General features: G+C 42.1%; 2 protein-coding genes across 4 annotated transcripts in view; one reads left to right on the top strand and one right to left on the bottom strand.

Annotated features, from left to right (window-relative positions):
• Positions 1–303, bottom strand: part of GTF2E1 (general transcription factor IIE subunit 1) — a 53,252-nt gene extending 52,949 nt beyond the window's left edge. The window contains exon 1 of one of the 2 annotated variants that reach the window (XM_065859595.2): positions 155–303. The gene's annotated coding sequence lies outside the window, so the exon portion shown is untranslated. The other variant, XM_065859603.2, reaches the window with a different exon arrangement.
• Positions 304–482: 179 nt separating this feature from the next.
• On the top strand, positions 483–15,355 carry RABL3 (RAB, member of RAS oncogene family like 3). Of its 2 annotated transcripts, none has more exons than XM_065856619.2 (8): positions 483–597; positions 1,092–1,183; positions 2,376–2,505; positions 5,315–5,429; positions 8,197–8,347; positions 9,025–9,096; positions 10,182–10,220; positions 12,837–15,355. In XM_065856619.2, exons 1-8 carry the CDS (start codon positions 552–554, stop codon positions 12,900–12,902), a joined length of 711 nt encoding a protein of 236 aa, XP_065712691.1. In that variant the 5' UTR covers positions 483–551; the 3' UTR covers positions 12,903–15,355. The 2 variants fall into 2 exon arrangements, with proteins under 2 accessions (XP_065712691.1, XP_065712687.2); XM_065856615.2 differs by lacking the exon at positions 483–597 and adding an exon at positions 607–876.
• The last annotated feature ends 1,831 nt before the right edge of the window (positions 15,356–17,186 follow it).

Below are 17,186 nucleotides of genomic sequence, written 5' to 3'. Positions count from 1 at the left end.
CGCGGCGCGGCCCGCGGGAGACAGAGCTGGGGGGAGGGGGCGCACGGTCGCTTCCCCTTGTCGCACCGCGTGGTTCCCCGCGCGGTAAGTCCGCTGGCTCCGGGATGGCGCCGCAGGACGGGCACGGCCGCCGCTCCCCGGGGCCGGCACTGACCTGCCGCCGCTTCCAGCTCTCCCCTCTCCGGGCGGCGCTTTCGGCGGCTCCGCACGGGCACGTCAGAGCCGCACGCGCCTGTGGCGTCAGCCGGGCGCCGGGAGCCTCCTCCAGCGGCTCTCCACGTTCCGCGCGTGCGCGATACCGCCCCCCTCCGTGCCTAGCAGCCATTCTGCTCCGTGGCTGAGCGGTAAACGACAGAAAAGGGAGCCAATCGCATCTCTACACAGCCCCAGGCGTTCCCGCTTTCACATGAGTTAAACCAATCAAGGGTGAAAACGACGCCGGGGCTCGAGCAGCCAGCCAATGGGTGGAGTGAAGCAGAAGGATCCTGCGTTGCGATTGGCGGCGCCGGGACAGCCCGGAAGCCTGCAGGGTTGTTGCTAGGTAGGGTAAAATGGCGGCTTTGGACAGGGTCAAGGTTCTGGTATTGGGCGACTCCGGTAAGTGCCCCTCCCTGCTCCGCCGCCTCCCATACCCCTCCCGCCCAATGCGCGGGCGCACGGCGAGGGTGGGGGGCATATCCCCACCAACGCGGAGCCGGGGGGAGCCACCCTCCCCGAGGTGCCGGATGGCGCATGCGCCGCTTCCTTGCCCGGCCCCTCTGCCCACCTCGCCCGTCCCCCGGCTGGAATCCGCCGGCCGGAGCCCCCGCTCCCGGAGTAACGCTGGCTGGGGCCCCTACCCGCCTCGCGTCGCGTATCCTGGGGCCGGCAGTGCAGGTGCCCACTCTGGTCCTCGGGGCTTCGCGCCTTCCTCCCTCTGCGCTGGCCCGAGCGTTGGGCACTGACCGGTGGCCGTTACCGGCCGCCACCGGGAGAGGCGAGGGGACTGTCACGTTTCATCAGTGCTTCTCTTCTCCCCGTTACCCCTCGGTGTCTTTTACCTACCTTAGTGTGATCTCCCAGGGGGTTTTATCCTCTGTGTGCACTTGCAGGTGTCGGAAAGTCTTCGCTTGTTCACCTCTTGTGCCATAACCAGGTGTTGGGAAACCCGTCGTGGACAGTGGGCTGCTCGGTGGATGTTCGAGTAGGTGATGTGCCAGACCTCTTGCTACTCTTGGGTTAAAGCCTAAGGCAAGAGAATGGACTTGACTTCATTTTTTTTTTTTTTCATTTTCATTACTCACTGCCCCAGAAAGAAGTGTATTTTAGTGTTTTGTTTTGCTGAGCAAACAATCTTTTGAAGCAAATAGCATTAAATGTGAGCCAACCACTTGTGTGAGCAAGTTTTCACCGACCTTTCAAGGCTGCTAAAAGCAAACAAGATATTTGTCATTCATAGCACCTCCACTTACTGCAGTGGCCACTGGTGTGTTGCAAGTCATGGAAGTCAGAAGGCAAGGAACTTAAACCGTGCCTCCCTGAGAAACTCTTAATGCACAACTAAATTGTCAGCCAAACATATCAGGGGGAAAAAAAATTTGCTTGTTTAATTTGAGGGTATTGACCATGACCATAGGGTTGCTTGTCTTCCTTTCTCCTCATTGCAGGACCTACTATTAAAGGAATGAGGATATTAATCTAATATATTTTCAGCCCAACCTACAGTCCTCCTGGTCTGGTGATAAATGCTTTCTCCCTTCATTGCTCTTTGCTGCATTCTCCTTGAAGTGTGTTGCCATAGGTTAGGAGTGACCCTGTCTTGCTGTCTGTGAGTTTCACCTCAAAGAATGCTAAAATATATTTCCAGAATTTAGGGAAAGAAACATGGCAATCCTGGTTGACTGTGGAGCAAAACTACCTAGCAGATCCTGGGGCAAAAATTGTTGATTGATTAGTTCAGTTGAGATGTCAATGAGAATTTGGAGAGGAAAAAGATGTGGGTAGTTGGAATCCGATGTGGTCACCTGTGTTAATATTCTTGTGGTACTACCATGTATGTTTTAACAACTGTAAGAAGTCAGGACCTTCCTTTCTCATCTGCTTTGGCAATATGTTATTTCCAAGCACATCATGAGGCATTAGGCTGGTTAATACTGAGGTGGAAAAGATACTTCCTGCTGACTCACCAAGCTCCATCTCATGTAAGAACTATGGTATCCAGTGGCCACTGCTTGACTCATTCCATCTTTCTTCTACGTGAGAGACTTGAAATGGTGTCAACATGAGAATTTACAAATTTCTATCCAATAATCCTTTCAGCTGAATGTGAAAGTGTTGTGTGGATTAACTCCTGTGAACTGGTGCTGTGGTTATGTATGCTGTGAATTTTTCATCAGATCCATGACTACAAAGAAGGGACTCCAGAAGAGAAGACCTACTACATTGAGCTGTGGGATGTTGGAGGTTCAGTGGGTAGTGCCACTAGTGTGAAAAGCACACGAGCAGTATTTTATAACCTGCTGAACGGTAAGTTTGCTTAGTGTAAGTCTGGTTTTATCACTTATTCTGTTACAAGCAGTCACTTGGTTCTGAGATAGGATTCCCGTAAGTCTGGCTGAGGGCTATAGTGTTCTCTTTTCTAATTCCAGTATGTTTATACAGGAAAAAAAAATGATACCATTTGTAAGCATAATTTTATGGATTCAGTTTTTAACTGGAAAGCTATTTTAGGCAAACCTGTCCAGATGAGCTTCATCAGCCTTTTCCTACAGTCTTGTGCAGCAGGCGCAACAAGGAGCCTTTTGAAGTTGCAGTGATGTCCCTTCCAGCGACACTTGCAGACATAAAGGTTGCCTTCACCTTTCTAGGCCTGATATACATGCAGAAATATGATTTATATTTTATTGTCTGTTCAGTTCCAAAAACTCCAGCAGGGAAATCATTATTTGAATTTATATGAACTTTGTTAGTGATATCCTACGCTGGCAAATTTGAACTTTTCTCCCATAAAATTGCAGTATGCTGATTATCTATGTACTCATTTAATTTGCCATATTATTTTAAATATTTGAATCTTGCAACTTGCTGTGGATGGAAAGTAGTATTTTATGCTTTCTGTTGAGATACTTACTTAAAGGCTTAGTAGTTCATCTGGGCCACTAGTAAGAGCAAATAAGATATTACGAAGCTAATAATGCAGTATTTCAGTTCTTACTTTTTGTCATCCAAGGATAGTTCACTAAAAATATGTGTATACTAGATTAACAACTGCTTTTGAAAAACTGTCTCAAATGTTCTGTTTGATTCTCATTCCTTGTTCCAAGTCATTTGAGGGCCTTTCAATAATATGTTAAGCTATACAATAGATGGTTTTTGCTCTGGGATTATTTAACTAGTTATTTCTTCCTCCTCTCCCAGGAGGAAAACTGTGTGTAGGTACTTCTTGCTTCTATTGTTAACCAGACCTCTGTAAATAAGGTTTGAGTTGAGTTGTGCCCTCAAAGCAAGCTGCTTTGGTATATGAAAAAATATTTTTTATTTTTGACACCAAATCCACAGTATGCCAGTGAGTGTGGGTCAGACTTGGAAACATTCTAGAACAGCCCATTCGGAGATGAAATGTTGAACTTACGTATCTAAATTATAATTGATGACGTTATTAAGATAGAGTTATTTATCTCCTATGCTGAAAAGATACTATTAGGCAGTTCACATATGAGAACTGTTGACTTTGGTAGTTAGCTTTGGCTCTGGTTTCATTCATTAGATTAATTCCTTCATTAGAGCTTGTCTCACAAATTGCCTCTGACTGACCTGATGTAAGAAGAGAAGATGAATGCATTCCTTCTGTCTGACTGTGCTTTCCGGGCTTGCAGTGCTCTGAAAAAACTGAGATCAAAAGACAGTTAATGTTTGATTGTGGCAGCCTCTGTGCGCACTGCCAGGGAGACCTGGTTGTTGACCAGGTCGGATACAGTTTGCTTTGTTTTAACCGCAGGTCTTCTAGAAGCTTTGGTGTCCCTGGGTCTGGTGTGTGGACTATGATACTCCAGGACAGTGACTTGGCAGTGAGGCTGGGGCTTGCAGACTTTAGTTGGGGAGGAAATTTGCCTTGAGTAGCCATTGGTCCTGCCTGACCTTTTTTGATGTTGACACGGTCTTTTTCTGCTGGTGCAACTAAACTCCATAGGTTTTCAGTGAACCAGATAAGGGAACTGGCCAATCAGAAACATAACTGGGGAAGAGAGTGTAGAGGTGGAGAGTGCAGAGGTGGAGAGTGCTTCTCACAGATTACACAGCAGTGCCTCTGAATCCATTGCTGTAGGCCGAGTTGTGTTGTGTCAGGCTTTTTCTCCCTATGCTGGGGGGAGATACACAGTTGAGTTGCATTTTTATGTTGTTCCTGAATTAAATGCTTGGAAAGAGGGCTATGGTCATGTTATGCTGGATATTCTCATAGGAAAGTCTGTGCAGAATTGTGTGAGGTAGTGAAGAAAGTTTGTAGAAATGTGGTCTGTTCATACTGTGTACAGTGGGTGGCACCTTTGGGAGTAAAAGTGAAAGATTAAATGAACAAATTTTTTCTACCAGTGGACTGTGAAGTGTGTTGAGAACAAATCCTGATGAAGACAAGGAGTATAATTCCATTTTGTCTTTGAGTTAATGATGGTTTGAAGTCTGGAGTAAGTGAGAACATTCCACAGATTGCAGAAGGTGTGAATAAATAGAAGATATTTGCTAGCAGGAGTTGGTAATTGAGTTAGGAACTGTGGTTATCGGAAGTGGGTGTCTGTTAATAGCACAGCTAGAAAGTTTGGCTAGCTGTTTTTCTGTCTCAGAATTTACATTTTGAAGGATCATGGTAATGCAAAATGGCAGAAGCTTAATCTTAAATATATAAAATGTTATTAATTCATGTTTCTACCAGCCATTTGGTGGACTGTGAAAGTTTATCAGAGTCTGTTTCCCCTTTGTATGCCTCCCCAAATACATAGAAATAGTTCTAAAAAATGTAGGGTCAGTATCATTAGGACTAGACAGAGCAGAATCAGGGAATGCCTGCAAGCCTCTTATGGATTAAACCCTGAGGTGGCTGTTTGTTCCTTCATTTCATGAGATTTTTCTCTTAGCTCTTATCCAATTCCTGTTAAGCAGCTTTAAAAGAAACCTACTGCATCCTGATATTTTCAGCTTTACGCGTTCACTGTAACTGAACTGATTATACTTCCCTGTCTTCATTCTCAGATATCTGGGATTGTGCAGATGTCATTTTGGTAAGATCTGGAAAAAATATGTATCATTAAATAGCATCTTGCTGTCTTCTCTTTCACTTTAGGGATAATTTTAGTGCATGACTTAACTAACAAGAAATCATCCCAGAATTTGTATCGCTGGTCTTTGGAAGCACTCAACAGAGATGTCGCTCCAACAGGAGTTCTTGTGACAAATGGGTGAGTGAGAAACAAACATGCGGGATTAAGGCACAGTAATTCCAAGCTGTTGTGGAAGTCTTTGTTCATACCTAAGGCTACTTAAAGTCCACACAAAATTAGATGTGGCTAGACTTTCAAGAAAGAAAGACAAAAAAATTGAGAGTATCAAGGACAATAACTGTTCTTTTTGTTTTACACTGCCAATCAGACCATTCTGCCAGTAGATTCCTAAATTGTATGGCAGAGACTTTGCTCTAAAGGAAAATATGTTTATGGTGTCCTTCATTTGTCTGAGGCCTCTGTGACAATGGGTCCATTCCCTGATACCTGAAGACTTAGAATCATAGAATAGTTTGGGTTGGAAGGGACTTTCAAAGGTCATCTAGTCCAACTCCCTGCAATGAGCAGGGACATCTTCAACTAGATCAGGTTGCTCAGAGCCCCGTCCAGCCTGGCCTGGAACGTTTCCAGGGATGGGGCATCTACCACCTCTCTGGGCAACCTGTGCCAGTGCTTCACCACCCTCATTGTAAAATATTTCTTCCTAATGTCTAGCCTGAATCTCCCCTCCTTTAGTTTAAAACCATCACCGCTTGTTCTGTCGCAACAGGCCCTGCTAAGAAGTCTGTCCCCATCTTTCTTAGGAGGCCCCTTTTAAGTACGGAAAGGCCACAATAAGGTCTCACCGGAGCCTTCTCTTCTCCAGACTGAACAACCCCAACTCTCTCAGCCTGTCCTCATAGGAGAGCTGTTCCAGCCCTCTGTTTTGGTGGCCTCCTCTCCAGCAGGTCCATGTCTTTCCTGTACTGAGGCTCCAAAGCTGGACACAGGACTCCAGGTGGGGTCTCACCAGAGCAGAGGGGCAGAATTTCCTTCCTTGACCTGCTGGCCATGCTACTTTTGATGCAGCCCAAGATACAACTGGCCTTCTGTGCTGCAAGTGCACATTGCCAGCTCATGTCCAGTCATTCATTCACCAGTACTTCCAAGTCCTTCTCCACAGAGCTGCTCTCAATCCCTTTATTCCCCAGTCTGTATTGATACCGGGGGTTACCCTGACGCAGGTGTGGGACCTTGCACTTGGCCTCGTTGAACCTCATGAAGTTTGCATGGGCCCACTTCCCAAGCTTGTCCAGGTCCCTCTCAGTGGCATCCTGCCCTCAGACGTGTCAACTGCACTACTCAGCTTGGTGTCATCTGCAAACTTGCTGAGGATGCACTCGATCCCACTGTCTATGTCATTGATGGAGATATTAAAAAGTATTGGTCCCAGTATGGACCCCTGAGGGACAGCAATTGTCACTGGTGTCCATCCAGACACTGGGCAATTGACCACCGCTCTCTGGGTGTGACCATCCAGCCAGTTCCTCATCCACCAAACAGTTCACCCATCAAATCCATATCTCTCCAATTTAGAGAGAAGGATGTTGTGAGGGACCTTGTCAAAGGCTTTACAGAAGTCCAGATAGACGATATCCATAGCCCTTCCTTTGTCCACTGATGTAGTTACTCTGTTATGGTTACACTGATGTAGACCTGTGTGTCTGTACTGAGATGTGCAAAGCCCTTGTAAAGGAAGCATCATAGGTTGGCATGTCTGTGTTCCAAAAGGCTTTCCCTCAATGCACCAAGACTGAGGAAGTTCACTTAATTATTTTTCTGGTTTGAGTGGGGGAATCACTTCAGGAGTATGGCTAAAATAAGTTTAGAAAACTCTGCTTAAACAGCATGTTCATAATTAGCTTTCTAACATCTTGTCAAGTATTTTCTCCTGTAACTTCATGCTCCTGTTACACATGTAGTCAAGGAGGTTTTCAGATCACTGATAAAGCTCACACATGAGCTGGGAAGCAATAATGAGGAGTAGCTTTTTGTGGTAAGAATATCAGTTGTTTTCTGCCTGTGCTGGTACACAGGTGTTTCTGTAGAAACGTGAGAGAACAGGAGGAGGGTTTGCATTATATAAACTACAGATTTGTCCAGTTTTTCCACATACAGGTTCTTCACAATTGATTTAGTTTTCAGAAGCTTAGCTTCTGTCAGGGACAGATGTTCAGCCACTAGCAATTGCTTAGTTAAGTTGTTGCTGTTCGTTGTAAAACTACTTTCTGGAAATCTTTATTCAGGTAAAAATGGCATACAAGTCATTATCCTAGCTGAGGGGAATGATTGGAGCTTGATTTTGTGATCACATTTAATTGCAATACTATTAATTTTATAAAGGCTATCTTTGATCATTATTCATATATCTGAATCAAAGCTTGTTGGAATTCAGCTCGTAGTGGCTACCCTTACTTAAATGCAAAACAATTAGTAACTTGCCACCACAGAACTGTTGTTGCAACCCTCTTTGATCTAAGGTAGAAAGGAGTAGTGTTTCACCGTTGCAATTTATTTCATTGTCCATCCTTAAAAACTGTATGTATGTAGGAACTTTAGATATTCAGAGATGGTAGCTCCCTGGTCTGTCTCTGGTTGCTGCATACACTTGGCACAATACTGGAATTCCAGTTTCTTGCCTGCTTGTCTTAGCATTTCTCCTGTGGTTCATCTATGCTGAGAAGAAATCAAACTCATGTGGTTTCTTTTTCCTTTCAATTCCTGTGTAATGACTTAGATGCAGAAGACCTTCCTTAATATACAGTTACAGCACATTCTCAGATAGATAATGACCCTTACTAAATAAATGACTGCTATTTGAAAGAGACAGGGGAGCTGATGATGCCCCTGTACCCACTTACATGACCATCACTTCATTCAGAATTGTATTTGTTTTCCTCATCAGTGACTATGACCGTGAACAGTTTGCTGATAACCAGATTCCACTGCTGGTAATAGGAACTAAGCTGGATCAGATCCCAGAAACGAAGCGCAATGAAGTTTTGACCAGAACAGCTTTCCTGGCTGAGGATTTCAATGCTGAAGAGATAAATTTGGTTAGTACCCTTATCACCAGTGTTGTTTTTCTTTTATATGGGACTGATTTCAATTTTTGGTAAGTAAAGATGATGTTACAAAAATTGGGCTTTTGGAGATTGTCTCAGTAATGCTGGAGTCATGCAAATTTTGACTGGCCATCCCCCTTGCTTGATGAAATGATTGTCTTTGTTCCACTATAGGGAGGTATAGGGGGTGTTAGGTAAGGTCACTGAAGCTTAGAACTGATGACTGGGAGTTTTCTCTTCCCTGTTCTTAGTTCTGACACAGACTACCTTTGAATGAAACACTGAGATCACTTTATATGTATATGTGTGTGTATATGTGTGTGTGTGTATATATGTATAAAAAATATACATGTACTGTGTCAATGCTTGTATATACATACACACGTATGCACAATCTCTTGTATAGTCTGTAGAAATTATTCGCCAGCTGTATAGCTGGTGGCAGAAGGAAGATGTGGAGCACGTAGAGGGGCACTTAGAATTCTCTGATTGATTCAGAGAACAGAAGTTGAACTTTTCTTTCAAATGACTGTGGAGCAGAAATCAGCAGATACAGTGTTGTTCCTAACTGATTGCATGTGCCAGGGGAAAAGGTATGTTGATTTCCTTGTGATTCCTTGCATTTATTTCCTTGTGCTGAATTTGTTTTTGTCTTCTGTGTGTTCTAGGATTGCACCAATCCTCGTTACCTAGCTGCAGGTTCATCCAATGCTGTCAAGCTAAGTAGATTTTTTGATAAGGTAAGTCAAGTCAAATTACATTTTATTGTTCTGTGTATTGAACACTATCTGTCATTTGAACATGGAACAACAGTCAGCTGCTCCTTTCGTGTTCCATTTTTTTATTTGGTTCAAGCCAAGTGTGGAGAGGCCAAAGATTGATCTACCTTTGGAAACCTCCAGAAAATAGCTGATCTGCTTGAAGGTTTGATTCTTGATCTGCTTAGAGCAATGAAAGAGAACTCACAGATGTGCAGGGACACTCTGCATATGCTTTTGGAGTTCTTTGGTAGGGCAGAGGGTTTGCATTATGCTAAGGTAGTAATGTGGGGAGTTACAAAGCTCTGGTAGGTTCTGTTGCTCCTAGTTGAAGCCAGCTTTGAAGAATGAAGAAATCTGGCATATTAATCTCCCTTCCTGCACAAGAGAGCACGAAGGCTTACTGTGAAAATGACAGAAGGAATGCTCTAGTTTAAGCATACCCTGGACGAAGAGATCATAGTGGAGCAGATCACCTCCTGTAACAGAGCACACTTTAGAAAGAGGCAATTTGGCTTGCATTTTCTTTGGAGGTGGGTGTAGGCTGTACAGGGTGATAAAAATAGCTTTTTGATTCTTAGATTAATGGTGTTGCCTCCATAGGTATCCATCAGCACAGACAGTTGGTGCTTTGCTCTCAGAGAGCGAGTCGGGCTGCCTTGTCTCAAGCATCCCTTATGGGCAGGGGCTACTCAGAACCATTGAGTTGTTATGCACAGGCAGAACGAACTTTTTCTAGTGCTCAGAACAGCTTCACCTGCAGAGAGCGGTGGTAATAACTGACTGTGATGCGGTAAGGAGACATCCAAACCATCACCTCAGTTACTAAAGGGTGCTAACTAAATCAGGTGTGTGGAAGTTGAGGATAACACAGGTTTACTAAGAATGGCAGGAGATGGCAACTCCTGTGTATAATAGAGCATTGCGCTTAAAGCAATAGGCCTGGTGCAGGAGATGTGGGTTCAGACCTTGTCTCATTTAGCTGTGAGTTTCAGTGCTCAGGTGTGAAGTGTTGATTGGAATCTGCATATGCTGTGCCAGCTAAGGTCATTCTCTGTTTTTCACAGGTCATAGAGAAGCGATACTTCTTAAGAGATGGCAATCAGGTTTGTAATTTTTCCTCCTTTTTTGTTTCTCCCTGTGTAATGTGAAGTGCTGACAGAGTCCTCTTTAAAACATGGGCTTCATGTGATTTAAATGATAATCTATGCTGGTACTTGAGTTTTTAAGTCTATGGGAGCACAGCTGTTTTCAATAGACAGAAAAAAGGCTGATTTTTGTCTGTTGAAGTAGTTGTCTGTAATGTGATTGGCAGTAAAATAAGTAAGTATGCTAACATACTAGAAGTTGCAAGAGTGAAGTAAAATGGGTAAATACGATTTCTTTCAGGTCTGTCAGCTTTAGGCTGCTTGGTTGCAGATTTAGGCCAGAGATGATGTCCTGGAGGTCAATGAAAAGGCTTTTTTTTGCACAGCTGGGACTAGTGTTTTGTTTTGTACAGGTAGTTTTCATAGAACTAGTGGAGCCACAATGAAAATGGCAGTGTGATAGCAACTTGTGATTCATTCCTAAATGACTGAATTAACTGTTTTCAGTACAGTTGGTGAAGAACTAGCAAAATTACTCTTCTGGTTTGGGCAGGCCACTTCAACTTTTTGTGCCCCCTACCTTCCCATATGCAGAGAGTAGGAGGGTTCCACTTATCATATCTGTGAGGTGCTTGCAAATTACCGTGAATAGCACCACTGAAATACAAGCAAATGTATCATTAGATATAGCTGTGCTGAAAGCCCCTTAGGGAGAGTGGGGAAAAAATACTCACAGATTACAAAACGCTTACTTTCTCTGAGCATTTTTTATGCCTTTTAAAAATAAATTTGCTTTTTCCTCTTTCAGTTCTGCATTATGCCTTTTTTCCTCCCCTCTCCCTTCCACCCCAAATCCTAGTGAAATTAAGTCTCCCTTTCATGGGGATAATAGCTTAATGCAGAAATCTGCTTGTGTGCTGGTTCTTCTTGATGCATAATGTAAGATTTTTATTATTTGATCATTTGTAGTCACTAGCCAGGGATTAACTTTATATTCCTTTTGGCCACGTGTCGAAGATTACAGCTTTCTGATGACTACTTTCACCAAACTCACTGAAAACAGCTCAAAAGCTTAAAGCAGATCTTGAGCAGTGGACAGCCCTATTTAAAGAGACAAAATCCAAATTGAAACTGGAGATTTCATTATAACCTCTTAATGTTATTATTTGAAATTATCTACTTAATGTAAGTCTTACAAATGTATTTGTGGGTTTTCTACAATAGGTCTCTTCGATCATTCGTGTTTTGAGGTATTTCTGTTACAGACTTCTTCAGGATGAAAGAATGATAAGTTTCAAATTGTAGCTATGGCTTCGATCAGATCTCTGAAAAATAAATAATTGTTACTCTTAATTAGTGACTTTGATATAAAAAATGCTAAAGCAGATAAGTTTTGAGCTATGGTGTTCTGCTGCTTTTTAGTTACAATGATTGCATTTTTCCTGTTTGAATTCCCAAAGCAGTTTAGATGAGATGAACCTTTGTGCAAAATCTACTTGATTTTTCCATTAGAGATGATTGCTTTTCAGAGATGAACGAAACAATTCCTGAATGAATACCTTGCATATCTGTTTGAGTTTTGGGCCTGAAAAACCTAACTAAATTTAAATTATTTTTTTAGTGGATTTCTATTTTGAGTAAGCTCTTTAGTTTTCTCAGTTTAGCAGTGAAGTGTGTAACCTAAATAATATACTTTTTATTATAATTTCATCCCATACCTTCCATGCATGCCCATGTTCTCCTGGTGTGATTTGTAGTTCTTGGTTGACACCTTCCATTTTAATGTACTGTATTTCCTGTGAGAGTGTGGAATTGTTTTGGGAGGACGTGTTTACTGGGCCTGGTCTTTCTGCTTGTATGTAATTAGATATCTAAAAGTTATTCTGGATTGTAATCAAATAGTTGTATGATGCCACCAATAGGACAAACATCTTACACAGCATTAGAAAGCAGTGCATATTTTCTTTTGGGGATTCACAGCTGCATTGGATTGCAAATCTGTTCAAAGTACTCTTAAGCCAGAGAAGCTTCTGATGGTTTGAAGTAGATTTTCTTTGTAAGCACTCATTGTCACGGGGTAAGTGGTGTCTACAGATTGGCTGCAAAAGCAGGAGTGCTAATCCTTTACATTGTTGGAGCCATTTCTATTATGATTATTTTCTTAAAGCTTTCAGCAATTGATAAAACTGTACTTTCAACTACCGGTGAAGTGCTGCTGTCTCAGATTAGAAGGCATAAAGTCTCAACAGCTGTTTAACAGAACTTGGTAACATTATTTTATAGTTTTAAAAATGGAGTAGAAGTTTTTGTATGCATCTGAATCCTGGAGGAAATGTGGACTTTGAAATCTGCAATTAACTGATTTAGGATTTGCCCCCAAAATTAAACCTTTTATTGTAATGCTTGCCAAAAAGCCTTAAGGAGCTCCATAGAACAAACGAGCTATGCTTAAATTTTGCATCTTGTTTAATTGATGGTGCTCCTCTAGCAGTAAGCTTAAGCATTTTAGTCCTGATTCTCAAGATGGTGTGGCAGAGGAAGGCATTGCAGTTGACTTGGTAACAGGCACTCACATGTGGGCTAGAGGGAGCTCATGCTGATTCTGATGTGACAACTAATCTTTCATGTCTCTAGATTCCTGGCTTCTCTGAAAGGAAAAGGTTTGGAGGAGGAACACTGAAGAGCCTTCATTATGATTGAGTGCTGAAGAAGTGGAAGATGACTTCTCTGAGTTCCTAACGACATTCCCAATCTGACTGGATGCTTAAAGACAGTAATGCTTATGTCAAGCAGAATGAAATGATATTATGCTTTGGCCAGGTAAACTGCTGAAGCTAGTTTTTCTGGAAAAGACTTGGGGAAGAATTTCCAGAAATCTAATCTGAAGCCTGAAGCGTTTCTTAGGATTGCAGGCTGTCTGCTTATATGGGAACATTTTGGGAAAGTGTGCAATAAATTGAATGCCTCTCACACAGCTGTGGGAGACTCCATCATACACAGCACATATATGTGACATCTTTTTCTCCATTTTGGAAAAGTTATGGACAGTCTTTGCAATTAATTACATTATCTTACCTCTGAAAGAAAGATGACACTGAGTGGGCTTCTTATGTACAGTGAAGTGAACAAGTGAGCAAAAGGGTAAGGAATGGAAAATAATAAATGCCTTCCTTAAATGAATGATGTTGTCTCACCTGGAACACACTGCCTAGCCCTATTCAAAAGGGATAAAAGAAAAAAGCAAGAGATGAAAAAAGATTTTGAAGCCTTAAAGAGAAAATAATGAGTAGAAAACAAGTGGTATTAATTCTGCTGCTTAAATTAAAATTGTTTACCTTGTAGAGGACAAAGTGAATCAAGTATTCCTGTTTATCTTTTCGTAATTGAGTGCGGCCTTGTTCTTAATATTAAATTAAAAGGCAATGCATTGAAAGCTTATGGAAAAAGTATGTTTTTATACAGTGTTTATTTGGAACAAATGTGAAATAGTCTTACTGAGCCCGAGAGCTTAGTGGATTCAGGAAACATGAAATGTAAGAACACCCTCTGAATTAAAATGTGTAGAAATTTAAAAGGGAATTTAAAAAGTAGAAACTGAGCATGATTAGAAGGAAAGTTCTGTGATAGGGATGTTTGCTTTTCACATTTAGTACAAAGGATAAAAAGAGACTTGACCTGGTCTGATCTACTGTGCAAGCTCATGTCTTCCTAAATAGCCCAAGCTTTGCATGGTTTCTCACCTCATAATTATATGGAGTGACAAAAGCCTGATTTATGGCAGTGTCTTCTTTCCCTTCCTTCCTCACAGTTACCTCTAATGGTTAAGCCTCTGGCAAAGGCCAACTAAGAGCTAGAGTTAGATATAAATACAGATCATTAACAAATGGGGATAGAAGAAAGTAAAATGCTGGTGTGAAAGTGACAGTAAGCAGAGTTTTGCAGTCTCCAGATTACATCTGCCTGCAGCTCTTCTCTAGCAGCTGCTTGGAAATAAGTGGAAAACTGCCTATTGCCACTAATCAGGCACAAAAATGACAGCTGGGTACACCAGTAAAACTGATTAAAAATCTGAATACTTTGCTTTTCCTTAGGCCATTTCCAGAAAGGTCTTGGAGCATTTGCAGACATGACTGCAATAAGTTTTTAGAGGCCTGTATGAAATAGGTTATTAGTTTACATTTACTTTACAATTAGGGAAAATAAGTTACTGAAATATTCATAGCAGATAACCCATGTCTGAGCTATGCAGCTCATGACAGCAGCAATGTCTCTGTCTGCTCCCTTGACAATGAAAGCTGGAATTATTTTCTCAAGGTCAGGTTCTGTCTTAGGGTAACTAGATCTGGGCTCCCTCAGGTTGCCGAGGAACTGCAGAGCAGAACAAGAAAGCTGGGGCTATTTCTTCCTTCACCCTGTGGCTTTCTTAGCAGAATTGGAAGTGTTGCAGAGTAAGGGAGGCCATTTAGTATAAGAGGCTGCATGAAGCAACAGTTGCACAGGTCTTTGATTTGGAATGAGCAACTCTACACAGTAGCCCACTTCAATTAATGAAAAAAGGGCCATTTCCCAGCATGCTGTAGGGTGGTCTGAGCCCTCATTGCAGCTTACGTGTATTTGTGCATTTTGCTCCTGAGGCTCCACAAAGAAGAAACAAAGTCTTTGTGTGAGAAATCTTGCGAAGGTCAGTTCATACTCCAGGAAGAGGAGAGAACACATAGGTGCTGTGCATCAGTGGCACTGAACGTGATGCCAGTCAGGATTTAGGAGCAAATTAGAAAAAGATGGTGTTGTGATAGGAGGGAGAGAGGATAAAGGGAATAATACAGAAGAAAAGTAGAACATGTGGGCAAGCAATAGAAGGTTAGCAGACTGAGAGAAAAGTTTCCTTGAGGCTGGAGCTCCTGCCTCAGGCTCAACTAAGTCTGTCTGGGCTCACTCATCCACCCATGATATCTCCATGAACTCTGCCCAGGATATCTCCGTCCACTCTTGAACTGACTTGCTGTGTGGCCTGACAACTGACTTCATGATCAGTCTCACTATCCCATCTGCAAAGTGAAGGAGGCTTCCTGGGAGACAAAGCTCTGATGTATCTGTTGATCAAATTGTTGCGCTTTCAATACACCGGAAATTAAAGAGTTTATCCTTGTTAATTTTAGTCTGTGTGTTTAACTTCAAGAAAACGAGTAATCAGAGTCGTTCCAAGCTATTTGTGTTGTCACAGTACTTATTCTGGTACTATCACCAACCTTAACTCTGTCCTATGTAAACAAATCATCTAACTTAATAATTAATTTTAATGCATTGAAATCCTTTAGACAGTTCTCACTTGGTTATAATTCTGAAGGGCAAAAGCTAACTTTCTGTGTTGTTCTCTATCTGTAATCTTGAAAAATGGCTGTAGACCTGTCTGACCAGGATTATGGTGCTTTAGCATTTGTGGTCCCAGACTAGAATAGATTGCTTTTAAAACACTTGTGTGTTTTTTTCCATGCATTTTGTACCTACACTTTTAGTATTTTATCAGGGCTGAGTTAAGGATATTAGCATATTCAAGTTATGTTTAGATACAATCCTGAAACTTAATGGTTTCTCCATGCTTGGGGTTTGGATAATTGCAGAATCCCTGTCTTGTAGTTTTCACATTTACATGAATGGCACATACTGCAGCTCTCCTGAAATAGCTCCATATGATTTTTGTTTTGAGTGGTAGCTTCTATTTTCCTAAATGTAATGCAGAGGCAGAATGGACTGAAAATTATAAATAAGAAAAAATGCAGAAATTGGCAGAAGCTGTTGCAGCCACCATTAGCCTGCCAACTACAAGTAGGGTGAGATCAGGTCCGTGACTGTCCCAGTTCTTCTTTTCATGGATTTTTACCCTTACTCACTGCCCCATCCCTTCTGTGCTTCCACTTTGCTTCTATCTTAAAATGTCTGAACATAAGCTTTAAATTGTCCCTGAAGAAAGAGCTGTGTTGCTATTTCTCCCAAATGCAGGCTCATGCAGGTACATTCGGGATGTGTTAGACTTCCCATGTGCACACAGGTGAAATGTATAGCAAATAAACAATGAGCCTCCCCTCTTCCCAAGGCACTTTGCGGAGCTTTCTGGTTGATTTATGACCAGTTTGATGACTGAGGGGATAGTCAGAAACGTGAGTATGTCCCAAATATGGAAAATCCCCCAAATCTGCCCCTCTTGATTTCCATGCAGAAAAGTAGGAAACCCATGCATACAGTAACCTTAAATTCTTGGGTGTATGTTTTTGTTGCTGCCCTTTGCAGCAATCTTTAGCAAAGTTGCCACTGTCTTTAAGCACATGAAACCTATCTAGTAACGGAATTTTGGGTGCAAGCTTAATACAAATTTTCATTATTGGTAATAATAATTGCAGAGGCAGCTGCAATATGCTCCATTTATCACAAATGAGATACAAACTGCTGCGTTGTAGCCTGCAGTCAATAGATTTTGTTCGGTGAGGTACACTGAAGTCAGCACTTGAATCCCCATTTCTCAGTTGATAAGGTGGCAGACTTTACTGGCAGAAATCTGCTTCTGCTTTTCAGAAAAGGGAGCTTAATCCTTTTATTTCTTTTCTTAGCCAGCTCTTCCCGTTAGAAGTCATGTTGCTGTCACACTTTCCTTATGAGGACACTAGTTACTTTGATTCCTCTGTACAGTTGAGCATGTCTGTGGCTTAGTGCACTAGTTCTCTTTGACAAAAAGCCATTATCATTATTGATGAACCTGTCACTGGCTGGCAAGTTACCAGAAAGCGCTCAGAGGTAAAGCTTTCCCTAGGGTGTGCTTTGCTGCAGCACTGTGCGTGAGGTCCTCAGACAGACACTGCTTTGGGAAAAAAACATCAGGTGGAAGAGGGGAAGGAGAACAAAACCCAAAGTGGGATTCTTAGTATTATCCATTTGCACTGCTGTGGATTTATTCTAACATCTAATCAGCCAATGGGGAAAATATGTTTC

The sequence above is a fragment of the Patagioenas fasciata genome, chromosome 1 (genome assembly GCF_037038585.1).
Source record: "Patagioenas fasciata isolate bPatFas1 chromosome 1, bPatFas1.hap1, whole genome shotgun sequence".
Taxonomy (NCBI): domain Eukaryota; kingdom Metazoa; phylum Chordata; class Aves; order Columbiformes; family Columbidae; genus Patagioenas; species Patagioenas fasciata.
This window is presented reverse-complemented; position numbering and strand designations above follow the sequence as displayed.